The sequence below is a fragment of the Peromyscus eremicus genome, chromosome 17 (assembly GCF_949786415.1).
Source record: "Peromyscus eremicus chromosome 17, PerEre_H2_v1, whole genome shotgun sequence".
In the NCBI taxonomy this organism is placed as follows: domain Eukaryota; kingdom Metazoa; phylum Chordata; class Mammalia; order Rodentia; family Cricetidae; genus Peromyscus; species Peromyscus eremicus.
This window is the reverse complement of record NC_081433.1, coordinates 36,958,317-36,985,330: the sequence shown is the minus strand read 5'-3', so window position 1 is coordinate 36,985,330 and position 27,014 is coordinate 36,958,317. Positions and strand designations below refer to the sequence as shown.

The 27,014-nt window shown below is 45.3% G+C and overlaps 1 protein-coding gene across 1 annotated transcript; it reads right to left on the bottom strand.

The window, feature by feature from the left end:
• Positions 1-33: 33 nt before the first annotated feature.
• On the bottom strand, positions 34-26,535 carry Cenpu (centromere protein U). The gene is made up of 13 exons (XM_059244392.1): positions 26,429-26,535; positions 24,776-24,824; positions 22,955-23,066; positions 19,636-19,738; positions 17,259-17,319; positions 16,448-16,672; positions 13,664-13,733; positions 12,341-12,449; positions 6,928-7,006; positions 6,052-6,099; positions 5,415-5,476; positions 2,537-2,693; positions 34-465 (listed from the first exon to the last, which is right to left on the bottom strand). Exons 1-13 carry the CDS (start codon positions 26,467-26,469, stop codon positions 337-339), a joined length of 1,245 nt encoding a protein of 414 aa, XP_059100375.1. The 5' UTR covers positions 26,470-26,535; the 3' UTR covers positions 34-336.
• Positions 26,536-27,014: the final 479 nt, after the last annotated feature.

The following is a 27,014-nucleotide window of genomic DNA, read 5'->3' as shown; positions in this document are numbered from 1 at the left end:
CTTTTTACCTGAGCCCATTTTATTGAAGATTAGCTTTGACATACTTCAGTAACTGCTCCTAATCAATTATTCCATGCTTGCACTGACATCATTAAAAAGCTTATTGTAGGTTAAAACTTTTATGCCTCGTGATGACTAACATGTCAAGAGACTGAAATTTATTAACAATAATCAGAACTATAACTGTGGCTTCTGAAACCATTAGACAGTTGAACTGGTGTAATTTAGTTTGGATGACAAATGGTAATAAATTCTGATGAGTAGGCCCACTTATTATCGGAATGGAAGTTTGGTTATCAAGAGTGCAGTTTCAAGAGATGGCAGCAGGGGGCTGACTCAGCGAATGTCTTCTTGGTCCTGCTCAAGGAGCTTCCCCAGCTGATAGTTGATGGTTTTCAGGTGTTTTTCAGCTCCCAGAATCGTTCTTGCTTTAAACAACAGAGCTGGAAGGCTAGATGAATCATACTGTTGATGAAAAAAAAAAGAACTATTTAGACTCACAAATAGTGATACTTTAATAATTTCTTTAGTTTATAACCCTACAACCAAGGCCAACTTTGAGTTTTCTCACTCCTTGTGTTTAGCTAAGATCAGTAGGAAACCATATTTTAGTCCATCCCATCTCCTCAGAACATGATGTCATATAGAACCACTCAACAAAGCTGGAGCAGATCTCTGTACCCCAGGCAAGACCAGCTGGCTCAAAGAACTGTGGCATCTGCACGATTAAAAATGGCAAGTCATGCCACAAACTGGACTAGGCAAGTGTGTTAGTGGTATGTGGGGTCTACTTGATCGCAACTGTTTTAAAACAGAAATGTCTAGAGCAGGTTTCCTTTCGCTGCAAGAACTAACGGATGAGAAGAATGGCCTGTGAAAGTCTGCTTAGGAAAGTTACTTATTGGATCAATTCAGCCTGAAAGGTTCCCATTCCAAATGTAAGCACAAAGTTAAAACACAAAACCAGCCTAAATTAGAACTCGAAATGCAACTCATGACCTGGGAATAATTAACAAAGCCAAACTTCCTGTTGCAAACTATCTGAGGGAAATTAAATTCCACTTAAATAATTTACCATACTTTTGGCAGCTTGCTGATCAATGTGTTTCCAAGGTATTTTTCTCAGTGATGAAAACTGAGCAGAAAAGCTGCCAGACAGTGGTGACCCCTCAAAACAATAGGGTTTGTTTTCTGCCACACACATTCCATGTTATTGGAGAATTCAACTGAACAGATGTAGGATCGCCTACGCTCAAGACGCCTCAAGCACCCACTCTCTAAGGAGTGGGAAGAATTCACTTGGAGCTGTGGGTTTCATTTAGAAGGAGGTGTGACATCTCCAGATGTCCCAGGAAAAAAGGGTAAATGCCCAACAGTACAACAGGCACTGAAGGCACACCGCCTCATTTGTGAGAGCAGCACTCACTGTATTCCACAGTTACCACAGCCCTGGACTAGATCGGGGAGCATTTGCCTTGCACGTCAAAGAGTGATCTTGGCTTAACCGAGGACTATGTTCAGACTGGGTCAATGCTCCTATAACTTTCACAAACTTAGTAAGCAAATCCCTAAAGTAAACTTTAGGTACATTTTAAAAACTTGTTTTTGTAGCTTATATATGAACAAATCTTCAGCTCAGGAAAACTTAGATCAATGCCTGATCTTAAAATTGAATTCAGAGGTGAAGAATAGAAACCTGATCATTAGATACGCAGAGACATTGTGTGTAATTATGTATCACTTTCTGTACACAGTTCTGCACACGATCCTTAGTGTAGTTCTGTAAACAGTTCTACACACAATCCTTAGTGTAGTTCTGTACACAGTTCTTAGTGTAATTCTATACACAGTTCTACACACGATTCTTAGTGTAATTCTGTACACAGTTCTTAGTGTAATTCTGTACACAATCCTATTGGTACAAGTCTATATACAATTCTATACACAATTCTATTAGTGTAATTCTATACACAATTCTATTAGTATAATCAATATTTTTCTAGTTCTATTAGGTAAACAAACTTACAATTTTTTAGCAAACATTTCTATTCATCTTAATTAGGTGTCATAGCAATAGCAAAGTCCCAGAAGCAACTTCAAAGTGTATTAAAATAATAGAAAGCTACATTTTCCCAACTGTCTTCCTGTTTCTCAACCTCTCAAGCCAATCCTGCCATTTCTGTGGGACAGCTACGAAAGCATGACCATGGGCTGGACAAATAAAGGTGGCTGGTCATTACAGCCCATCTGAGAGAGCCGAGTATTGATGGAAACTAATAAAGCAGAGTGTAGTTGTTCAAGTGAGAGCTGTGCACAGTACACACCGCCCTTACACACCGCCCTCCAAGTGCAGTTCTCTGAAGGGGGAACGTGGGAGTAACACGGACAATTCTCTTCATTAAGTAGCTAAAGGTGATGCTGTGATCTCACTGACTTACAATAATGCTGCTGGTTACCTTTCTTCAAAGCTCCTGGCACTCTACAAGCGAATGCCCACACCATCTCCTGCCGTACAGTAAAGGTGAGTGGGACTCACCTTCTCCTTTTTCTTTGGTTCTTTCTCTTGGACATTCGAATAGTCTTGATACAGCTGTTTTAAATTAGATAAGAAATGCATGGAATTCTTCAGTGATGACTTTCTCTCCTTAAGGTTGTCATATTGTTTTTGTAGTTGTTTCAGTTGTGGTTCTAATCTAGACAACAAATTTTTTTTTAAATCTTAAAAGAAATTGAGTAAAGCACAAATTAATAGAAATATATGTACTGTTCATGGACTGAAAATATTGAAGTGCCCATACTATAAAGAAGAACAGAAACCTAAACCAAAAATACCATTTTCTCCCACATAAATGACATATGATAAAGTCCAGCATTATATAGGACATGACCATCCTGGGAGAAGAAATGGGGGTGGGCTAGGTGACCTGCGCTTGCCTCTCAGATTATGAATGTAAAAGATTCTACGTTTCCGTTCATCTCAACTATGATACACAATTAGCAGTGATGGCCACAGCGAACATGCCTCACAGATGCTGAATTCAAGTCGTCCAAGTCCTGGAAACTACTGGATTAATGTAAGTTTGGCCAACAGGCAGGAGTAGCCAGCATGACAGTTTAACCAGGAGACCATGCAGAAAGTTCCCTTATTAAAATCTCCAGCTTCCAAGGCCAAACAAAATCAACAGAAAAGCAGGCATAAGGCCTGGATAGAAAGATGTGTGCATGACCTTGGGCCAACTGCTGCCTCCCTGGGGCTGAGTCTCTTCACCTATAAAGAAAAGGGGGAGCTTGTGATTGATGGTGGGGGAGGAAGAAAGGCTGCCAGTCTCATCTTGCAAATAAAAATATGAAAACCAACTACTCTCAAATGTAAGAATAGTGCATCTGTATCCGTGTGTGTGTTTCTCGTGCTTTTTCTTTGGTTTCTCTCTCTGTTTTTATTTGCCTATTTGTTTTCCTAAAGAGAAAGAAGGCATGGCATTGGATGGGTGGAGAAGTGGGGAGGATCTGGGAGATGAGGGAGGGGAACCATGATCAGAAATAATAAATAAATAAAATAACAATAAATTTAAAAAAAGTATTTGCTGGGGATGTCTTTCTGTATGCTGTGAATGTGTTGCTCTGATTGACTGATAAAACGCTGATTGGCCAGTAGCCAGGCAGGAAGTATAGTATAGGCGGGATAAGCAGAGAGGAGAAAGCTGGGAGGTGGAAGGCTGAGTGAGGAGATGCTGCCAACCGCCACCATGAGAAGTAAGATGTTAAGATACTGGTAAGCCACAAGCCACGTGGCAAGGTATAGATTTATAGAAATGGGTTAATTTAAGATATAAGAACTAGATAACAAGAAGCCTGCCACGGCCATACAGTTTATAAGTAATACAAGTCTCTGTGTGTTTACTTGGGTCTGAGCAGCTGCAGGAGCCAGGTGGACACAGGAAAACTTCAGCAACAATTATTTTCAGTTAAAAAAAAAAAAAGAGCTCTGCACACTGAACAACTGCAACATTTCTTCAGCACACTCCAGACTGGACTGGTGGTGGTGGCCAGAGGTGTGGGATTGCATTCCTTGTTTTTCCTGAGGGTGGGACCGGCTGAGATGAAGTGACTCCCCTGTGCCTTAGGCTTCTCATATGCAAAACCATAACATACTTTTCTTTACTATGCTTTTTCAAAATGTCTGTCCTACTACAGTGGCATCTAGACAAGGAACTAAAGAGGCCAGTCTCAACACATCTCAACAGTCTCACATGGATGCCAAGGTTAACCAAACAGAGCCTTGTTATAGAGCCATACAATGGCCTACGTCATGGAATCATATTGGCTAAGAACTGCCCTTGTCGTAAAGGAAGCTGTGAACTGTTACCATCATGATTACTATATTACCCCAGTTTTCCATGTTTTGGCCAGAGCCAATGAACACACTTTCTAGTTCCTCCCAGAGACTAAACTTGTAAACAATGGAATAGACAATTCATTGGTCTCTCTCAAAATCCTGTGCAGTCACTTTAAAACCTAGTGCTTACTTACATAGTATTTCAAGTGTTTGCTGACATACCTCCTTTCTGCTCAAGCTTCCTGCTACCACACCCATGTGGTCCTGGGAATTGAACCCATGGCCTTGCTCATGCCAGGCAGCTGCTCTACCACTGAACCACATCCTCAGCCTGTCCAAGCTCTTTTAAAGCATCTTAAGAGTGGAGAGCACAGCCAGTCCTACATGACTTTAGCCTCTGTCTCACACGGCACTCCATACCTCAGAAGGCCAAAATATAGAGACAGACTGCCAGACTCGTGTGTGTGTGAACACTAATGCATGTGGACCGCCCCCAAGCCTAGACCTCAGGACATGGACTGGCATGAGTTTCATTGTAGAGTGTATGTTTCAACAGTAACTAAAGAGCCAGTGACCAGCCTGGGTTACGCAGCAAGACTATCTGTTAAAAAAACAAAACAAGCAAGCAAACAACATAAGCAGAACCATCTGCATGAGTCGCTGCCGAGAACCCTTCCTAGGCTTACTCAGCGGCTCACACAACACCCTCTGAGGAACAGTTGTACCCATATACTACAATTGTACCCATATATGAGGCGCTGGGAAAGTCAGGAACTCACCCAGGTCTGCAGTCAGCAGTAGAGCCTGATTCAAGTCCCAGACAGTCTAGTCCTGGAGTCTACTCATTAAATCTGCGATCAGACTGCCTGAGGCCAGACCAGACATGCTGGGAGACTGAGCGTGCAGACTGTCCTTTGCTAAGGCTCCACAACTGGGCACCAGAAGCTGCCGCCACTGACTGTCCAAGTGCAAAGGAAACCGGGACTTGTCATGGGTCATGGCAGCAAACAGCACTCCCGTAAGTGACAAGCTCTCCTGCCCTGTAGGTGAGTCCTAGCAGGGGTGGACGGTATCTTACCGAAGCAGTTCATCCTGGACCTCAATCAAACGCTGCCGCCTCTTTTCCATGTCGGAGATCATCTGAGCAATGCAATAATTACTCAGGTTAGCACAGTGGATCCCAGCACTTCTGCACTCTGTCCTAACACTGAGAGCAGGGGAAACAGGCAGACGGCACAGCTCAGGGGGCAGCTTTGAAGATCCTCCTCTTGCTTCTTCATTCCACAACAGGCCCCAAAGGTCATGGAGCCACTAGTCATGGACCAGAACTTCCCAAACCAAGCCCAAATAACCTTCACTCTTTATAAGCTGATTGTCTCAGGTGCGAAATGATAATGACCGCAGACTAACAGAGATCCCCATTCCTTAGTCTCCGTTAACACTGCAAAATCAAATAAAAACCTGACCCAAACCACAAAGCCCTTACACAAACTGTGCAGGTTATAAAGTAAAGCAGGTGTTACTTCCTCCCGTTTCCTCCCAGAGACTCACTAAAGGGCCCCGATTCACCTTGGTGTGCAGGTTATAAGCTACAGCAGGTGTCATTTCCTACCCCGAGACCCACTAAGAGACCCCGATTCACCTTGGTGTGTAGGTTATAAGCTATAGCAGGTGTCATTTCCTACCCCGAGACCCACTAAGAGACCCCGATTCACCTTGGCGTTCTTCCTTTTCAGAGTTCTCAGCACCTGGACTTCTTTAAGCTACAAAGACAATAAAAAGACAAGTATGTCTAATTTTCCAAAATTCAGTGTTTCAAGTTCCACGTAAGAAGCTGCTGGGGGACACCAGGTGATAAACTGCCTGTCGTGAAGGCGTAAGGGTCCGAGTGCAGATTCCCAGCACTAGCACATTTGCCTTTACCAGGTGCTGGTGGAGAGGGCAGCTCCTTGGAGCTCACAGGCCTGCTGTGAAAATCAATGATCTTCAGGTTCAGTGAGACCCTGTCACACAAAATAAGTTGTAGACCGACTGAGGAAGTTACTTGGTGCAGACCTCTGGTTTCCACATACATGCATATGTGCAATTCCACATCCACACACCCACAAAAAGAAATAAGGGTAGTTCTCACGGGTTTACTCCACAGAGCTGGCAAATGCAAGCTTTTCTACAACCACAGGACACTTTCCAAACTCTAGTTTAAAAAATTTGGAGCAGCCAGACACAGTGGTGCACACCTTTAATCCCAGCACTCACTGGAGAGGCAGAGGCAGGCGGATCTCTGTGAGTTCGAGGCCAGCCTGGTCTACAGAGCGAGTTCCAGGACAGCCAAGATTATACAGAGAAGCCCTGTCTTGAAAAACATAAATAAGCCGGGTGGTGGCACACGCCTTTAATCCAGGCACTCTGGGGGTAGAGCCAGGCAAATCTCTGTGAGTTCGAGGCCAGTCTGGTCTACAGAGTGAAATCCAGAACAGGCACCAAAACTACACAGAAAAACCCTGTCTCAAAGAAAAAAAACAAACAAACCCAAAACAAACAAAAAAAAACATAAATAATTTTAAGCAATATAATTATGTCAGTGAACTTACCATTCTGATGAGTTCTCCTTTAATTTTAAAATAAAAATTGTTGATGGCTTCATTACACCTTTCAGATTCTACTCTTGGTCTGTAAATTGTTATAAGAAAACCAAAATAGGTATCATAAAGGATTCTGAAGGATGCATTTCATTTACTTGATACATAAGTACATATAGTTTGGCACATATTGTTGAAATACCTAAGACAGCAAGGTAAAACCTATGGCTTTTTCTCATACTTAATCAAACTGGGAATAAGAGAGGGGAAGGGGGCTGGAGAGATGGCTCAGTGGTTAAGAGCACTGACTGCACTTCTGGAGGTTCTGAGTTCAATTCCCAGTGACCACATAGTGACTCACAACCATCCGGAATGAGGTAATGAGATCTGGTGCCCTCTTCTGGCCTGCAAGGGCACATGCAGGCAGAATACTGTATACATAATGAATAAATATTTTTTTAAAAAAGAGGGGCGGGGGGAGGGAGGGAGAGACAGACGAGAGGGAGGGAGAGGAGCAGGGAGAGAATAGGAGAAGAAACCGGTGGACAGGCTCTGGGAACCTCGGGGTAGGACACAGGAACAGCTTTTAGGTCTCCAGCCTAGAACTGGATTGAGTTGTCCACTGACACACTAAGGCCTTGAGCACCTAGAAAAGCACTTGACCACTGAGTCACACCCCAATCCATGGTTTTATCACTGAGTTTCCAAGAGTTCTTTGTAAATTCTGAGTAACAGTCCTTTCCACACACATCTTTCAAAACTTTATTCTCTTATAATTTCATGCACACGTATGTTATTTGATCAAAGCCCCCTCATGATCCACTCTTACACCTTCCCTTTCCTATCATATCCCTTCTTTTCAAGTTCTCCTACTTTCCTGTCTTTTTTTGTGATCCACCTAATTAGGATTGCCTGCTCAAGCATGGGTCAGTTGGGAACAAGTAAGTCTCTTGAAAGATGTTCTCCCATGCTGTGGACTATCTTTTCAGGCTTGGAAGTATCTATCTTGCATGAGCAGAAATGATTAAGTCTTGAAGTCCAGCTTGTGAACCTAGATGGGTTGTGTGCTCTCGCTGTAGACAGGTCATTATCACATGCAAGGTCACTTGTGGTTTCCCTTATGTTCTCCTCTAGTTCTGCAGATTTACATTTAGGTTTCTGATCCAATCTGGTTCAGCTTGTTAAGGGGCAGTATTGGTTGTTTATGGATGTCCCACTGCTGAAGTACCTGTGTTTTCTTTATTTTTGAGATTTTATTTTTCTTTATATTTATTCACTATGTATCCTTGGCTGGCCTAGAACATGTAGACCAGGCTGGCTCCTGCCTCAGAGCCCGGGACGAAGGGTGTGCAGCACACAGCCCGCCTGCAGCACCGTTTGTCTCTGACTGACTCCACTGTACTGTCTTTGCTCCTTCGTCAGTCAGTTGACTCCATGTGGGCTCCCTGCTCTGCCCATTATTCTCAGCAGTACTTCACTGCCCTGAGCACCACAGACCTACAGTGAGCTCTCTTCTTAGTCTTTCCCTCTGTATGAATATTAGGATTCGTCTGTTAATACCCACAACAGAATCTGCTGGGATTTTGAGATTGTCCGACTCTAGAAGTTGAAAATAACGGACATACGGACAATATTGAGTTTATTTATACGCAAATAATCTTGCTGCATTTGTGAGCTTCCTCTCTGATTTCTTCCCACAGCTCTTATGTAAGTATCTTATTTGGGGCATTACTTTATGTAAGTGGCGCTATGTTTTCAATTTCGGATTCCACTAGTTCACGCAATGTGATGGATTGTTCTTTTGCAGTCTCAGTACTTTTCAGTTCTTTTCCCTTATCTACCAGGCTAGCTAAGACCTACATTATCACGTTAGACTGACTGCTGAGGCACAGCCTTGTCTGCTTCCTGATGCTGATGGGAAATTCTTTCTAGTTCCCCATGTTAAGTATGCTAGCTCTAAGATCCCTGTAGACAATTCTTTATCAAGTTAAGAAGCTCACTCTATCCTAATTTAATTAAAACAAAATCATGAATGGGTATTGGATTTTGTCATATACTTTCCCCGAATCTAACACATGATCTTGTTAACTTTTCATCTTTAGTCTGTAAATATTTATTTTACTTCCTAAAGTTGAACCAGTCTTGCACATATCTTGGATGAATCTCACTTGCTGGTAGTTATTGTTTTTTAATACACTGTTGAAATCAACTTACTAATACTGTGTTGAGGATTTTGCAACTATTTCTTATGAAAGACAGATATAGATCTACTTGGGTTATGTTTTTCTTCCTGTGTGTGTTTTGGCTAATTGCATCCACTTGACCTAAGTACCTCTGAACAGCAAACGCACAAGCAAAGCATGAAAACGCAACCCATGGAATGCAAGCAAACATCTGTAGATCATGTAGCTGATAAAGGAACAACGTCCCAAATATACTTAAAGATGACTCAACCCCGTGCACAAAACAGTCCAACTTAAAAAATGAGCAAAAGACTCGAAAGACATTGCTCCAAAGAACGAGAAATGGCTACCACACACAGAGATATTCAGCCACACTGATCATGAGGGAGACAAATGAAGACTCAGAACAAGTTAACATCCACCCGCACACATGTGTGCATTAAATATCTGAAAAAGGTGGAAAAGTTGTAATGTGGTGGGGGGGAGCAACGTATGCACACATCTGTGCTTTTGCAGAGGACAACAGGTCCCCTGCTCTATCACTCTCCACCTTATTCCTGTGAGACTGGGTCCCACACTAAACCAGGACCTAGGCTGGCGGCAAAAGCCCCAGCTATCCTGCTGTCTCTACCCTGCACAGCACTGGAGTGACGGCCATGCACAGCCACACGCTTTTTATGTGGATGCTGGGATCCAAACGTGAGTCCATGTTTGCACAGCAAACTGTCTTATCTACTGAGCCCAGCCACTGAGGGAGGAGCTATAAAATGGTGTGAAGTTCTCAGAAAAACAGTAGAGACAGTTAGAAAATTAAAACAAATATCACGTGGTCCAGCAGTTGCCCTTCTGGCTATCTACACAGAAATAACTAAAAGGAGGAACCAAATACATCGATATCCATAAAATTATCTGCTGAGGAGAGGAGAAAGTGGCCGACTATTTTAACGATTGCAGATTTCAGTTCTGTAAAATGAGTAAGTTCTAGAAGTGTGCTGCACAAAGTGCAGACAGCTGGCCATTCTGCATTTTAAAAATGGTCCATGGTATATTCTGTTATGTGTTTTTGCAATGGTAAAATTACTTGTATACTTCACAACTACCAGGAGAGCTGAAGCAGTACTGCTGCAGGGGTGACTAAGCATCTCTCCGCCCACAGAGGATGGGTTTCCTGGGTGGACAGCCCCACGGCTGACAGCTTTGAGTGCTGGCAGCAGAGAATGGGAGGGAGTGGGGACCAAGTCTGGGATGAGGGTTGGAGACATGCTGGGATGGTTAGCTTTATCAACCACACAATCCAGAATCACCTGGGAAGGCCATCCCAAGGAGGGACAGTCTAGATCAGGATGTCCTGGGGGCATGCCTGGAAGGATTGTTCCAGCAGGGTTAACTGAAGACCCACCCTGAATGTAGGTGGCGCCATTCCCTAGGTGGGGCCATGGCTGTATGAAGGGAGAAAGCCTCAGCAAGCTTGTCTGTACTCTTCCTGTCTGCTCTGGACTGTGGATGTGACTAGCTGCTTCACGTTCAGGCAGCCAGTTCCCTCACGAGGATGGACCACAACCGGAAGTGTGATCTAAAATAAACCCCTTTTCATCCCGAGTGCTTTTCAGGGTATTTTATCATAGCAACAGGAAGGAAATAAGAGAGTGGGGCAGAGATGCTTCTGGCGTCCACCAGCACTCCAGAGCAATGGTATTCACCCACGAGCTGAAGAGAGCAGTCTGCCAGACTTCACAGGTCCCCTTACAGCTACCCTTTAACACCCTTTGTGAGCTCTACTAAGTCCAAGACCGGAAGTCAGTGGTGGGCCCACAGGGTGGGTCACGGCAGGAAGGGGCATCCCTCCTTGGACGTAAGCCTGCCTTCCTAGACATTTTCATGATGTCCTTTCCCTGCTTTCAGGTAGCAAGTGTTGGGCAAATCTCCCACAGCAGCATGGGGGGCTTCCACGGCCCGCCCTCCCAGCACTGGGTAAGCTGCTAGACCTGTATTTTGTGGACTCCATGTCCTCATAGAGGTTCCCACTCTCTGACTCACTGACAATTGTCTCAGTGGGTCCTAGTCTCAGAAAAGCCAGATGCATTCACAGCTCTGTGTGACTAGTCCATGTCTCTCTCAGACCCACTCTGCTAGGCTGCATTTTAAAATATTGTTGTTTAATGTCTTAAAGTTTATGAATCACTCTCTTCAGGAAAGAACAAAACTGGACTTGTACTCAAGGAAAATGAGTGAGACCTGACGGCTTCAGCTGTTTCTCCAACTTTCCCCACAAACCCCAGGCTGGAGGAGACAGCCAAGATCAAGATAGGCATGTACCTATCTTGATGCCGCTCAGAGGGGTGTTCTAGAATATTACTTTAGCTATGTAAAGGTGTTACATTTGTCTATGTTGTGGAATATTTAGCTATGTAAAGGTGTTACATGTGTTTATGCTGCATTTGTTTAATTATGTAATGATGTATTGCTATTTCCCCTTGCCTGCCTAAGGCACCTGCTTGGTCTAATAAAAAGATGAATGGCCAACAGCTAGGCAGGAGAGGGACAGGCGGGGCTGGTGGGCAGAGAGAATAAGTAGGAGCAGAAATCTAGGCTAGAAGGGAAAATGGAGAGAGAAGGAATGAAAAAAAAAGAGAGAGATGCCTGGAGCCTGACAGACAGACATAGAGTAGGACATACAGAATGAAAGAAAGGTAAAAAGCCCCGAGGCAAAATGTAGATGAAGAGAAACAGGTTAAATTAAGTTATAAGAGCTAGTGGGACAAGCATAAGACAAGGCTGAGCATCCGTAACTAATAAGAAGTCTCCGTGTCGTGGTTTGGGAGCTGGTTGGTGGTCCAAAGGAAAGCCTGCTCCAGGGGGGTGCAAGAGTGAAGCCCTGACGAGGCAGCGGCTGCTGTCCGCCTTGAGTGATGGAGGCTGGGTAGCCGTGGGCTCTTCCCCCATCCCTGCCTTCAAGGAGCTGGCAGGGACTGGAGTGTGGCCATACTTGGCACACACTATCTGACTGAGAAAAACTAACAGCATTGGGGGAGACACTTATTTCTAGATTAAATTCAAGTCTATGAGAAATGTCTAGAATAGACGATTCAATAACTTGAAACTAGCATACTAAATGTACGTAAAAGGATTATAATGAAATTGTAAAGGCATCTTAAATGTAATAATACTGAAAACTAGGATGAACCCAGTGGTACTCAGAGCACAACTGATTGGTCCAAGCATTACAACATCAAAGGACTTACTTATACTCCAGGAAGGTTTTCTCAAAGACAGACAAAATAACATCCAACTCCATGATGTCACCACGTCTCTTTCCTTCTAGACACCAAATATGCATACTTTCAGAAGCATCTAGAAGAGTAGCACATGTCAGTTTAATAGACTCATTCTCTGTAACCTGGCTCTAGGTCCAGGACTCCGAGCCCTGGACAGTAGCCCTACCAGGGTGTAGAAACAGCTAAAACCACTCATTTCTCCCTGTTCCAGGCCAGTCTAACAAACCCACCTGCAGTCACTCTCTTCCTGCGTCTAGAGCTTGCCTTTGGAGACAGGCTCTCCACACTAACGTGCTCCCGAGTGGGGTCTCCTTTCAGCTACACTGAACTCTATTCCACTTGTCCACATAACACGGCCATTTCTATGTTTAGTACCATTTTAAACTGTGCAGCGTATAGCAGGAGTTTACAATGACTTGGGAAACTGGGATATGTCTATCTTATGACTCAACAACTTCACTCCCTATTCCTCCAAGAGAAATAACAACATGTTGACAAAACTGTGCATACGAAGGTTCACGGGCAGGAGGCAGTTCATAAAGAGGCGGGAGCCCGAGCTCCATGTACTTTCCTAGGACGGGCAAGGCCAGGAGCTCAATCCCTAGCATTGCACGGGTTAAAAAGATGAAAAAAAGAGGGAAGAGAAAACAAAAGGGGAGGGTGGGGTCAACAGGCTTTATTTATCATAGCCCCGTAGTGAGCAAGGACAGGACTCACAACAGTAGGACTCAAACAGACTACCACGTGTAATTCCGTCTGCACAGGACTTCATTTTTATTATGTGTAAGTGTCTGTGTGAGTGCATGCAGGTACCCATGGAGGCCAGGAGAGGGCACACATGCCCTGGAGCTGTTGTACACTGCCTGATGTAGGTGCTGGGAACTGAACTTGGGACAAGTAAGGAGGAGAGGGGAGAGAATGGGGTTGGATTTTATCAAACTCTATTATATGCATGTATTAGTGTGCATTGTTAAAATTCATGATAAAATGATAAAAAAAAAGGAGAAATGTTACTCCAAAGTCATAATTTCTTAATCAAGTGGCAGTTTTAGCCAAGATGGTGGTGTACGCCTTTAGCTCCAGTACTCTGGGGGAGAGGCTGATGGATATGTAAGAGTTCAGGCCAGCCTGATCTACACAGTGAGTTCCAGGACAGCTAGGGCTACACAGAGACACTATCTCAACACCCCCCGCCCCCCAATACAGTTTGCTCTTTCAACAACCAGGACACTTAAAAACAGGAACTTTTAGAGACACTCCACAAGTGACAAGGATAAAGTGCCACTATACCCGAGTCTGTGGCTTTGCTCCCTGGTGTCTTCCTTCTGCCGGGAGACGGCCTCACTTCCTTCTGAGTTTTCTACCAAAAAACAAAAGAAGAAACGGTATAGCTATTTAGGAAAAATTCTTTTCTCTAAAATGTAAAGACTAAGACGACATTAGCAAATCATCAACTGCTATTAGCTCCAGTTCTTATTTTGTTCTTAGGCCAGAGGTTCCAGGACACGAGGCAACACACAACACTCTGAGGTGCTGAGGTCTCCATCTGTGCGAATGCTGATGGGAACGTGCCTAACAGAAGACAGCAACGGAAGCATGCTGGGAAACTCCCGAGTTGGCGTGAGGCCCACTCGAGAACCTAACAAAGCCTAAAACCAACTCCTCATGGGATTCACCAGGAAGAGCACAAAGGTTGTGGTAAGAATTCCAAGATGACTGGCAGGCAGAATTCCCGCCCTGCCGAGTGTGGGCAGCACCTGTGAAGAGGACAGGATCTGTTCCCTGGACTCTGTGTGGGTAAGACACCGCTGTCGTAACCTGCAGTCTTGGGCTGGCTCTGCAGATGTGGGCACCATACTTCAAGGGCCACACATAGCACCTGCAGGAACTGAGAGCAACCTCAACCTCCAAAAAGAGAGAAATGAACTCAATGAACTCAACTCTATCAACAACTTGAAAACTCTTAAGGAGAAATCCAAGCCTCACCTGAGAGGTTGGTCCTGGACAGCCGTACGACTTCAGCCTTATACCACCCCGAGCAAAGAAGCCAGCTAAATTGAAGCTGGACTCCCAGCCTTCAGAAACTATGCCATGATAAACATACGTGTGTAAGTAACTAACTTTGTGGTAATTAGTTGTGAAACAATTATAAACAAATAGAGAGACTGAGTGCCACTAAGTTAGATACTGGGAAAACATCTTAGGCTTTCTTCTACACACTCAACCCTAGCAAAGGATAAAATCAAGCCTGTAACTTCAAAACAGCAGGCAAATGTCAGGCTGAGTTCAGAATAGCCACTCACAAGACAGGACACAGAACTCAGTATCTCCAAACAACGGGGACTACATTTCAAGTTCTAGTCTAAACCAGACACACAAGAAAATGTGACCCTGAGTCAAGACAAAAACAGACCCAAGAGAAGTTGACCCAAAGATGACCCAGTCAGTGGTTCAGGAAACCAAGGCTGAAGCGGTGGTCATCGTGTCTAGGAAGGGAACAACAGTCTTAGCAGAGAACCTCCTGGGGAACAGAAGTGACCCAGTCAAGATTACAGGCAGCCCCTACCCCCCAGCCCACCCCCACCCATCCCTGTCCCCAGCAAGGGGTGTGGGGGGGGGGGTGTAAAAGCATTCTTTGTCCATTCCAGCTTCCGGGGGCTGTGACTGGTGCCATGGACGTTTCACCCACTCTCACATCACCCTCTGTGTCTAATTTACATCTCTCTTACAAGAATATCTATGACGACATTCGTGGTTACACATATAATTCACGAGGGTGTATCTCTGGCTACCAATATAAGCAGAATTATTTATCTAAAATATTTAACCAAATAAGTTAATAAAATATATAAGAATATGAGCCAAAAAATACTATATTTCAATGACCTCAAAAACAAATTATGACCCATATCATTTCTTCATAAGGAAATGAATCAAGAGTGTATATGAAGACTTTGCTACACAGAAATCCATGACTGAGCAGCTTATACTTACACACTGAGGAAAACACACACACACACACACACACACACACACACACACACACACTAGCTAGCAATTAGTGAGAAAAGAGGCCATGTATTTGAAAAAGAGCAATGGGGGTATATAGGAGGGTTTGGAGGGAGGAAAGGGGAGGGAGACGATGTCATCATATTACAATCTCAAAAATATAAAGAAACTCATCAAAGCGCCAAAATTGCAATTTCCATCGATTGATACTATGGGTACCCATGAACAGAGTACAAACACTGGTTAAAATGATGTCGTGGAAAGACTGTGGAGCACACATCAGGACACAGATATTGTTCTGTAGATAAATTTATCTTCCTTTCTAGATCTTCTAGGTTTTCTAAAGGAAACATTGCTTTCTGTAATAAAAGCTCTATACTTATTTTAAAATTTTTATTTCTTCCTTAATCTTTTTTGTTCTTTTTCTTTCTTTCTTTTTTTTTTTTTTTTTGGTTTTTCGAGACAGGGTTTCTCTGTGAAACAGTCCTGGCTGTCCTGTAACTCACTCTGTAGCCCAGGCTGGCCTCGAACTCACAGAGATCCACCTGCCTCTGCCTCCCAAGTGCTGGGATTAAAGGCGTGCACCACCACCGCCCGGCCTTTCTTTCTTTCTTAAGATTTATTTATTATGTATACAGTGTTCCGTCTGCATGTACGCCTGCAAGCCAGAAGAGGGCGCCAGATCTCACTACAGATGGTTGTGAACCATCATGTGGTTGCTGGGAATTGAACTCAGGACCTCTGGAAGAGCAGCTAGTGCTCTTAACCTCTGAGCCATCTCTCCAGTCCCCCTTAATCTTTTTTTTAAGATTTATTTTTATTATTTTTTAATTATGTGTATGGGGGGAGGGGTGTATGTGCCCATCATGCAAGTGCCCACAGAGGTCAGAGGTGGCAGAGCCCCCTGGAGCTAGGGTTACAAGCAGCTGTAAGCCTCTTGATACAGGTACTGGGAATCGAACCCAGGTCCTCAAGAAGAGCGCTGAGCCATCTCTCCAGGCCTCCTCCTCCTCAATCTTTCTAATGAACTTCTCTCTCGGAGGGGCGGACGCAAACACTGCTCACCCGCTGCCTTTGTGTTGCTCGAGTCTCCTCTGCAGCAGAGGGCTGGGTGCTGTGGGGTCTTGTCCTCTTAGGAGTGGATCGCTCGGCTGGCTTCACAGGGGGTGCCGAAGACGCTGCAGGAGCAGCCTGGTGCTGTTCCGCTCTCTCCAGGGACCCCACTCTCCTCCTGACATCATCTTCAGAGCTCTCAGACTCGTCGCTGATGGGATCCAGCTTTCTACTCGGCTATGAAGGAAACAGCACGGCCAGTTTAGAAAACGCAAATCTTAGGATTCTTATAATGTCGGGGGACTATGGACTCCCCATCTATAAACATCAAAACTGCACATGACTTCTAGAAGACAGCACGATCAGAATGCCAGCGAATTCCCTCTGCCTTTGTAAGCCACAACCTGAACACACTGTCAGAATGCTGCAGAAACTGGCGGGCAAATAGAAAGCTGAGAACTCTTTCATAACACTGCAGACATAAAAATCTTTTCCCTGGGCTAGTCTGATAGTGCGGCAGGGAACGGCACTGGCCACCCAGTCTGAGTTCAATCCCTAAGACCCATACGGTCGAGGTAAAGAATGGATTCCCATGAGTTATCCTCTGACCTCTAAACACACTGTATCACGTACATGCCCACATACATACATACACAAAACAAATCAATCTATTTCTTAAACTTCTTTTATTATAAAAGAAATTTCTCAGACATTTCTGTATAAGAAAATACTGCTACGGGACGTTTTTCTCTATTTGCATCTACTCCAAGTAAAGTATGAAGCTCCTTACGAATAAAGACAGAAGAAGAAACAGCCCACATACCTTTTTCGCACTCATCTTTACAGACTTGTTTCCACCTGCTTCGTTTGCAGAAGGGTCCACACTGCCAAACAACAAGCCGTCGTTATCCTGTACAGAACGTGGTCTATACGCTGCTTCAGCGTGAAAACAAGTGGGATGTGAGGAGGTTTCCACCTGCCACGGCAGCCCTATCACCTTTCTAGATTTTCTGGCCATTTCTTACATCTGCTCGCGTCACTTTTCCCTAAGCGACTGAGTAATCATGGGCCAATGTGATCAGGTCCCCCAAGTCACTGGTCCCATGGCTGGGTCACCGCCTGCTGCGTGTAGGACACAGAAGACCCAGTGCTAATCTGGAGCCTTGGGTAGGGAGACACAGGCAGATGGGGGAGTGGAAGATTTCGCAGCAACACCTAAACCTAGAAGCATCGGATCCAGCAGAGGTGGTCTCAGATGCAAGGCCTCTCCATGACAGACCAGCCAGCCAGGATGCTTGGGGGCAGGGGGAGAGGGAGGGAGGAGGGAAGGGAGGAAGGAGAGAGAGATCCAAGAACAAAACAGTTGAACAACTTAGGGAGAAGGTACCAACTGTCACTGAGGCCTCTTGGGGTCCTGGGACATGCTAAGCTCTCCCCATGCCTCCCTGACTTCCTTTTGTACTTCTATGTAAACCCTGCCTTATTTCCTAAGTCCTTCCTTTGGTAGCAGGACCATTAACCCCATCTATCTAGAGACCATGAAGCAATCCCAGAGCTGCCTGGTTGGCCACTCTCCTCCAGCACCAAGACCTACCGGTGTGCTTCTCGACTGTGCCTCAGACCCATGCACTTCCCATCATCTCTGAAATCACCACCCCACCCTCCCCTTCCCACCATGAATGCAGCTCACAAACTGGTCTCTCCAATGCCCCTCTTCCTCTCACTCACATAAAAGGCTGGCTGGAACCCCAGTGCTGACTGGGGTGGAGACAGGGGGTCCCCGGGGGCTCCTGGCCTGCCACTGGCTGAATTCATGAGGTCCAGGTTCAGTGACAAACTATGTCTCACAAAAGTAAGGTAGGAAGTGACAGAGGAAGACAGCCAGGGTCATCCTCTGGCCTTCGTGTGTGAGTGTGTGTGTGTGTGTGTGTGTGTGTGTGTGTGTGTGTGATGTAAGAAACTGATAGCTTTCACACATATTATTCACTACAACAGATAAAATGGAAGATCCTATTTATAGTAACTGCCGAATAGACAAAAATATTGATAAATAACCTTAGAATAAACCCAAGAAAGAGTCAGAATCCAAATGAATAAACTTAGGACATCACCAAAGGATGCAGAGCCCTTGAGCCCAGGAGCAGACACTGTAGTGCTCATCACCACAGACACCTCTCCTCCATCTAGATCTTCAATCTGCCACCCAACCAAAGAGCCGGCATGCTAAGGCACCAGGGTGCCAGTCATAGTTACGGTAAGTAATAACAATTACAGAAAGTCATGTTTTAGGGGTATTTGCTTTGTTTTTTGTTTTTTTGTTTTTGTTTTTGTTTTTTGAGACAGGGTTTCATTGTGTAGCCCTGGCTGTCCTGGAACCTGCTTTATAGATCAGGCTGGCCTCGAACTCACAGAGATCTTCCTGCCTCTGCCTCGGCCTCCCGAGTGCTGGGATTAAAGGCTGAAAATTATGTTTTTATGCAGCAGGTTTTTTTGAGGAAAATCATTACAGGCTGGTTCAAAAGATTCTAAAATGACCTTAGTTAGTTTGTTTTTTTTTAAAATATCTATAAGAAACAACCGCTTAAGGGCTAGAGACGGCTTGGCAGTTATGAGCACTTGCCCTTCCTGACGACCTGATGTCAGGTGACTTACACAACCATCTGTAACTCTGTGTGGTAGTTTGAACGTAACAGGCCACCATAAGCTCATTAAGAGTGGCACTATTAGGAGGTGTGGCCTTGTTTGAGTAGGTGTGGTCTTGTTGGAGGAAGTGTGTCAACTATGGAGGCGGGCTTTGAGATCTCATACATGCTCAAGCCACGCCCAGTGAGTCAGTTCACTTCCTACAGCCAGAATTTCAAGATGTAAAACTCTCAGCTACCTCTCCCACACCATGTCTGCCTGCACACCGTCATGTCCCATCATGATGATAATGGACTGAGCCTCTGAACTGTAAGCGAGCCACCCCAATTAAATGTTTTCCTTTATAAGAGTTGCAGTGGTCATGGTGTCTTCACAGCAATAGAAACCGTAACTAAGACACTCTGGCACCTGGGGATCCAACGCCTCTGGACTCCTTGGGCACCTGAGCTCACTTGCACATACCCACACACATAATTAAAAATAATTAAAGTAAATCTAACCCTCCCGGAACAAAACCAACCAACCGAAAGACCCAACTGCTTGAGATAGACCCATACCTTCTGCCCTCTTCTCTTCCGTGAGTGGCTGGAGAGGCAGAGGACCCGCAGTGTTTGGACAGTTCCTCTTCAGCATAGATAGCAGTACTGTGCAGAGGAGGGTCTAACGAAACAACACAACACAAAACAAAACAGCAAATTTAATGCGGGCTCTCTGGGGAATTAAGTTATATTCCCTGACAGTGGATACAAGGCCATCTTTGTTTAAATGGCTGACAAAGTCAAAGTCTGTTACACAAGGCACTTCCCAGACAGTGTTTACCTCATACCCAGCAATAAAAAACATAAACCTTATTGCCAATAAAAAACACGTTTTTCAGGGGCTGGAGAAGTGGCTCAGGGGTCAAGAGCACTTGCTGCTCTTGCCAAGGACCTGGCCTTGATTCCCAGAATCCACAGGGCAACTTTTAACCTTCTCTAACTCCAGTTCCAGGACTTCCAATACCCTCTTCTGGCCTCCACGGCCATCAAGCATGCACACGGTACAGACATACATGCAAGCAAAACACTGATACACACAAAATAAAATAAAGCTAAAAAACTTTTTTAAAGACATATTTTCAAATTATATATCCATGTTCTCATGTATATTAATAGAAATGGTTTTTTTTGGTTTTTCGAGACAAGGTTTCTTTGTGTAGTTTTGGTGCCTTTCCTGGACATCTCACTCTGTAGTCCAGGCTGGCCTCGAACTCACAAAGATCCGCCTGCCTCTGCCTCCCGAGTGCTGGGATTAAAGGCGTGTGCCACCACTGCCCGGCTTAGAAATGTTTTCATAACATAAGATAAACATGAATGGGAAGACTAACATGGTCTTTCCATAGCACTCTGCATTATCACACGTACAGCCGGGAGGCCTCTGCATTAGTTATTAACTGCTCGGGTTTACAGGGCACCCCTCTAACGTCATTACTCACGGAGTGCCGAGCCAGCATTTGAGGGCCCTGGGGAGGGCGCCTGTCCTCTCTCACTTCCCTTCCTCTTGAGCTCACCTGGACTGCAAGAACCTTACACTAGAGCACAAAGTGAACCTGAATGAAGATGCAGGAGACAACCGGGCCTTAGTGGGAAGGCAGGGAAAGGAGACGCTAAGGCTGCTCCCACCTGGGGGGCGGGGGATACGGCAGGGATGGAAAACCTGAAGGGTCAAAAGAGGTGACCAGTCCCAACAGACTTAATTGCTGCAAGGGCAGCTGGGAAGAGCCAAGCAACCACTTTTTTTATTTTAGTGTTCAAATGCTAGCATGACGTACAAACTTAAAAACTTTCTTCCCAAAATAAGTAGCAGCTTAAATACTGAACATGTCAAGTGCATGGTTTTAAGATTGATAATATATTCCATGATGCCCTCCACTAAGCAACGGGATTTATTTATTCTGCAGCCGGGGCTGGGGGGTCATCAGCAGATGCACAAAGACAGATAAATCAAAGCTGAACTTCCACAGACAGCCGACTTCACTGAAGATGTACAACAGATCAGGAGCACACCGAGAAGACACTGACAGCATTATGGAGACATACAACCATTCGATACACTCACATCCCTTGGATAACTATAACCAGGAAGAGAGAAGAGAAAGAGAATGAAAGAAAAGCAGAAAAAGCCCAAACTTGCAAGTCGGGGTCAGCCAGGAACTGAACCACACACACCGATGTAAGACAGAAACTGGAAAACAGCATCGAGGAGTCCTCACAAACACAACCCTACAACTATGACCGACACACACACACACCCCAGTGCCCCTACCTGTGGGTGCCTGCACAAAAGTGAAGCGGGACTCAGACGTCTGCACACCAAAGCTCCGTGGCAGAGGAGTGGCTGATGAAGTCCGCTTTCTCTCCCTGCTGTGTTTTTGACAGCATGTTTGAGTCATGCAGCCCAGGCTGTGTACTCAAGCTTGACTTTCGACTTCTGATTTTACTGCCTCCACCTCCCAAAAGCTATGACTACAGTGTGCTACCACATTCAGCTGGAATCGGGTTCACAAAGACAGTCCTGTACCATGTGCAGGATCGTGGGCCAATCCCCAGCACCAGACAGAAAACAACCGGACCAAAGGCAGTTAGTTTGGACACATGACAAGAGTAATGAACCAAAAGGCAATAGCTGAATGAAACTAGCCAGTCACAAGAGGACAAGTGTGCTGGCTAGTTTTACGACAACTTGACACAGGTGAAGTTATCTGAGAGAAAGGAGACTCAATTAAGAAAATGCTTCCATAAGATCAGGCTTGCAGGCAAGCCTGTAGGGCATTTTCTTAATTGGTGATTGATGGGGGATGGTCCAGCCCATTGTGGGTGGTGCCATTCCCGGGCTGGTGGTCCTGGGTTCTATAAGAAAGCAGGCTGAGCCAGCCCTGAGGAGCAAGCCAGTAAGCAGCACCTCTCCATGGCCTCTGCATCAGCTCCTGCCTCCAGGTTCCTGCCCTGTTTAAGTTCCTGTCCTGACTTCCTTCGATGATGAACAACGATGAGAAGTGAAGGGCAAACAAACCCTTTCCTCCCCGTTACTCTGGCCACAGTGTTCCATCACAGCAGTAGTCACCCTAACTAAAAGCAAGCATCGGATCTTCCTCTTCCATGAGGTTCCTAGAGTTGCCTAATTCACAGAGTGGTTGCCGGGGGCTGGGGTGGGAGACCAGGGAGCTGTTTAGTGGCTGCAGAGAGTCTGGGTTAAGGAACTTGAGAGTTCTGAACATGAATGGCCAGAGATGGCTCTTCAGCAATGTGAATGACCTACAGGCCACAGACCTGCACATTTAAAACCGGTTAAAATAGTAAATTGTGTGTCATAGATCAACCCGCTGTGCATACGATGCCACAATGAGACATTATTTTATACTCACTAGACTGGCTAGAATAAAAATGTCAGAATGTTAACACCAGAGTTGCTATAGACTCAAAAATTCACACACACACACACACACACACACACACACAAACCTTGACCATGAATGTTCATAGCAGCATTATGATCAAGAAAAGGAGAAGCCAAAGTCAACTGAGCATAATTGAGCCACAAAAATTAAGGATGAAATAAGCACAGGCTACATCCTTGAAAATGTGATGCTAATTCTAAGGAGCTCACCAGAACAGGATATATATTATATGACTATTTATATGAAACGTCAGGAGAGACAAATCCATAGAGACTGGAAGTCAATTCATGGTGTCCAGGGACCAAAGGAAGGGAAAAAAGGGCTGACGGGTGTCGGGAGGTTTCTTCTAGGCCAACAAAAATGCTCTGGAATTAGATAATGGCGATGACCGCTCATCTCTCCTGTTAACTGAGTCCTGAATAGGAATATAGACTACTAACCAAAGGTTTCATACGGTTCCTCTTCTTCCTCCATTTCTTCCAGTATGCTTGAGACATCAGAGTTATTAGGAAAGTCAAACACGTCCTTAGGCTTGTGCTTTTGATCAGCTTTCTAAGAGTGAATAAAACCAGTCACTGAAATGGCGACTGTGAACATTACCACACTCCTCTCCTTAGGACCCTCTAGCTAGTTCCACGGTCCATGGAAGCAGCTGACGCTTTCTGAACCTCCAAACTACTCTGATGATCCAAGGCAGGGACCAAAAGTTCCTATCATTTTTACAGGTGAAGAGACATTTTCATTCTAGGCTATCTTTATTTTTTGAGACGCGGTATCACTGTATTCCAGGCTAGCCTTGAACTCAACTCATGAGAGTCCTAAGTGCTAGAATTAGAAGCAGGTGTGAGCCATCATGTCCAGCTTGTTTAAATCATTTTAAAATACAACAAACAAACAAAAACCATTCTTGGTTCACAAGGCTGTATAAAAACAAATGGCAGGCTACATTTGGCCCACAGGGCATCATGTACCTAAATTCTTGATGTAGGGGACGCTATGATCCTGTCCCCACAAAAAGGACACATACCCAAAAGCTCATAATCAGTTTTGACTGCACACAGACTAAAGCTGCCTTCTACAGGGCAGAGACTGGGGCTTACAGTTCAATCTAGTTCAATACACAGATTAAACCCTAAATCCCGATGAAAGACCAAAATGAGATAATCTCCTATGGTAGCTTACAAAAGAGGATATTATTATTACAGATAAGAAAAATCTGGAAGATATAAAGGATATGCAATAACACTGGCAGACAAAACTCCGAGCCTCAGGGAAAACCTCATTCAGAGAGTTATATGGAGAAATGCCAAGATTTGCTTTCAAGCCAAAAAAGATTCCATCCCATGCAAGGCAATTACCTCCCACAGGGAGGACCTGAAGGCTGAGAAAATCCATTCTAGACACTGATTTCCAGCAAGAAAGGCTGGAAAAAGGCTAAAGTGAGTAAAGAACCACTCCCCCCACCCCTCACCCCCCCCATCCCCAGGGCACAAGGACAAAGCTACTCTGGGCAGTGGTGGGCAGGAAAGCTGAGCAAGATCCCCCGGAAGTATGCTAGCGATTCACCATAGTGAAGGAGCATCGTCCAAGGCTAGAGTCAGGGCAGCAGGGCAGGGAGCCTGCCTCAGATGGAGAAAGCCAGGGACAGAGAAGACGGCCAAAAGTGCTCTGAAGAGCTAGCCCTAAACCTGAAAGGCAAGCACCTTCATCACACTAACTGGAAATGGCAATGGATATTTTGGAACTGGCAATCAAGAGTGTTAAACAAATGCACTTGCCTTTAACACACTTCCTGTAGAAAAATAGAACTATAATATGGACCGAGAGGAATACCATAAACCCACGTGCAGCTGTTAAAAAACTGTAGCAGGGAGAAGTTACTATAAGTGAAAAATGACAATACAGAGCATTATACAGAACACTTTTACATGATGTCAACTATCTGAATAAAATTAATGCCAATCTAGGCTCAGAAAAAAACGATGGTTCTAAAATGTTGACGAAGTATGGTCCGGGCTGTCCTGGAACTCCCTTTGTAGACCAGGCTGGCCTAAAACTCACAGAGATCCACCTGCCTCTCTCTCCCTCCTGGGTGCTGGCATTAAAGGCGTGAGCCACCACTGCCCAGCTGATAAAGCAATCATTAAAAAAAAAAAAAAAATGTCAAAAGAAGGCTACAAAAATGTGATCCCACAAAATGACAAGTTTTGTTTTCAAAGGTAAAAAAAAAAAAAAAAATCACATTAACAAAGATTACTTACGTGTTTCCTGGAATGTGCTCTCCCCAGAGTGTTCTTTGAATGTTTTGCACTATTAAAACACAGACAACAAAGTTAAAGAAGGGGGAATTAGAGAATGTTTTAAGTAACTGGGGAAAGCGCTATAAGCTGTGATCCTTCCCAGGCAGTCCTTGGCCAACTTCTCTTCTTCGGTCGCTCACCCAGCAGAGCAGAAGCTATGGCAACAGTGGAAGCAGGATGGGGGAGGGGAGCACGCAAGACACACACCAGCTGTAAACCATGCCAACTGTGTGTGCTAGGTTACAATAAGAGGTATGTCTTCCTATGAGTTGCAGGAAAACGCTTTTAAAAGGCTGCGCCAGGTATAGAATTTTCACAAGACTACTCTGTGCACGAGTAACCCCCCCCACACACACACACACACAAACACCTGCTGACATGAGCCACCTAAAAGGTGTGGGCTTGGGATGCAGCCCAACGGTACCCTTGTCCAGCACACATGGACCCTAGGTTTCATCTCCAGAACTGAAATGGGGTGCTAAACACTGCTGCTTTGCCTAAGTGGCTTGTTAAAAACAAGTTGCCCGAAGTCACTGCATCCCCAGCATCCGCTACCCCAGAAACTCTGGGCTGAGGCCGAGATTTCCCACTTCCGACCAATCCCCAGCTTTAGTTGATCTCAGACCTGTAGAACATCTGCTTTGTGATAACTACAGACTGTAACTCCGGGGTTCAGAATGCTTAAGTGACTTCTGAACTGTCCCACGTGACAGACGTGGGTATGAAAACCAGGTGGTGCAAGCAAGCTGCTTAGCCTGAATTCTTTCCACCTTTCTCTTGTCTATGCTCCAAAAAACACAAAGCAATTTCCTTCTGGCTTTGGGCTGGAGTCCGGGAGCAGCTTCCAAACGATGGAAATCTCTACGATAACCATTTATACAATCTCTGTTGTATGCGCCAGTGTTTTAGGAGTGAAGGATGAATAAATTTCACTAGTCTCAAGCCTCAAGGTGTTGAAACAAAAAACACTGGCGTAGCAGATCAAGCTTTGAACATTTCTCTAGCCAGCTGACTTGTAATCTTTCTCCTCACTGCTCACCGAGTGTGGACTTCCACTATCTGTGTCCTGTTGTACCTACAAACACCATCTTCCATGGAAGACATCCTACCCAGCGGGGACCGATTTACCCTACCAGGCTTTGGATGCGCGCCAGACACTCCCAGAAGCTCCTTCGCCAGGAGATCCTAGACCCGACCTTTCAGAGCACAATTTAGTGACTTCTTTTCAGACGTATTTCTCTTTATAATAAAAAGATGCCTGACGCACCCTGCATGTCTTTTGGGCATTTAGGCCATGCCAAACGCTAAACAAGCGGGCGCTTGGACCCTCGCTAGAGATCTGGTTTGTCTTCAGGGTCCGTGTTGTCCATTACGAAAACAGCTGGGTCTTGGACATTAAAAAAAAGCAATGACCACCAACCCGGAAGGATGGGTTAACTATTTGCTTGTCACGCAAAGCAACGCTGGAGTCTGAGGTCCTCTCCCACCCAGCTTGACTGCTGGGACTAAATGCCCTCCCCACGACTCTAGGACCCGGAACTGTGGGAACCGGTCGGCGAGTCTCTGGGACAAGCTGAGCCCGTCCAGGACGCCGTGCGGGGCGGCAGCACTTACCCCGGGGACCCCGGGTATCTTAAGCTTCTCCGCGATGCCATTCTACCGCTCCGGACGCCTCCGGCTGCCAAAACTCGCGCCAAACTTGCCCTGTTCAGAGCAGCCAATCAGAGCCTCGCCCTCTCTCTGCTCCGCCTCTTCCGGGGCGGGCCCAGAGGGCTTCCAGAGCAAGAGCATGATAAAAACGCAGGCCTGGATGCCACGCTGCAGCGGAGCGGAGTCCCGAAGCGTATCGCTTAGCTGCTCCCCGGCTGTCTGTCCCTCCCGCCCGGACGCCGCTCCAGTGTTCCGGAAATTCAGAACCCACGAGGCTGACATGACCCGGAGCTGGTGTGGGTGTGGGTGGATCCGAGCCAGCCGCCGGCGGATCCAAACGCCTGGGCTTCCGGGAGGTTTATTTGCTAGTTTATGGACAGCTGTCCAGCGCTTTGCATGGAGAGATGCAGGCGCTGCTTTTAGCTCCCTGCAGCAGCTAACTGTTGGACTTAACATGTTATTTATCCTCCGTTCCAGGATCTTCCGTTGTAACCCGGGAGGGTCCCTTTTGCATGCATACTCACGATTTTTTTTTTTTTTTGTAATTTCT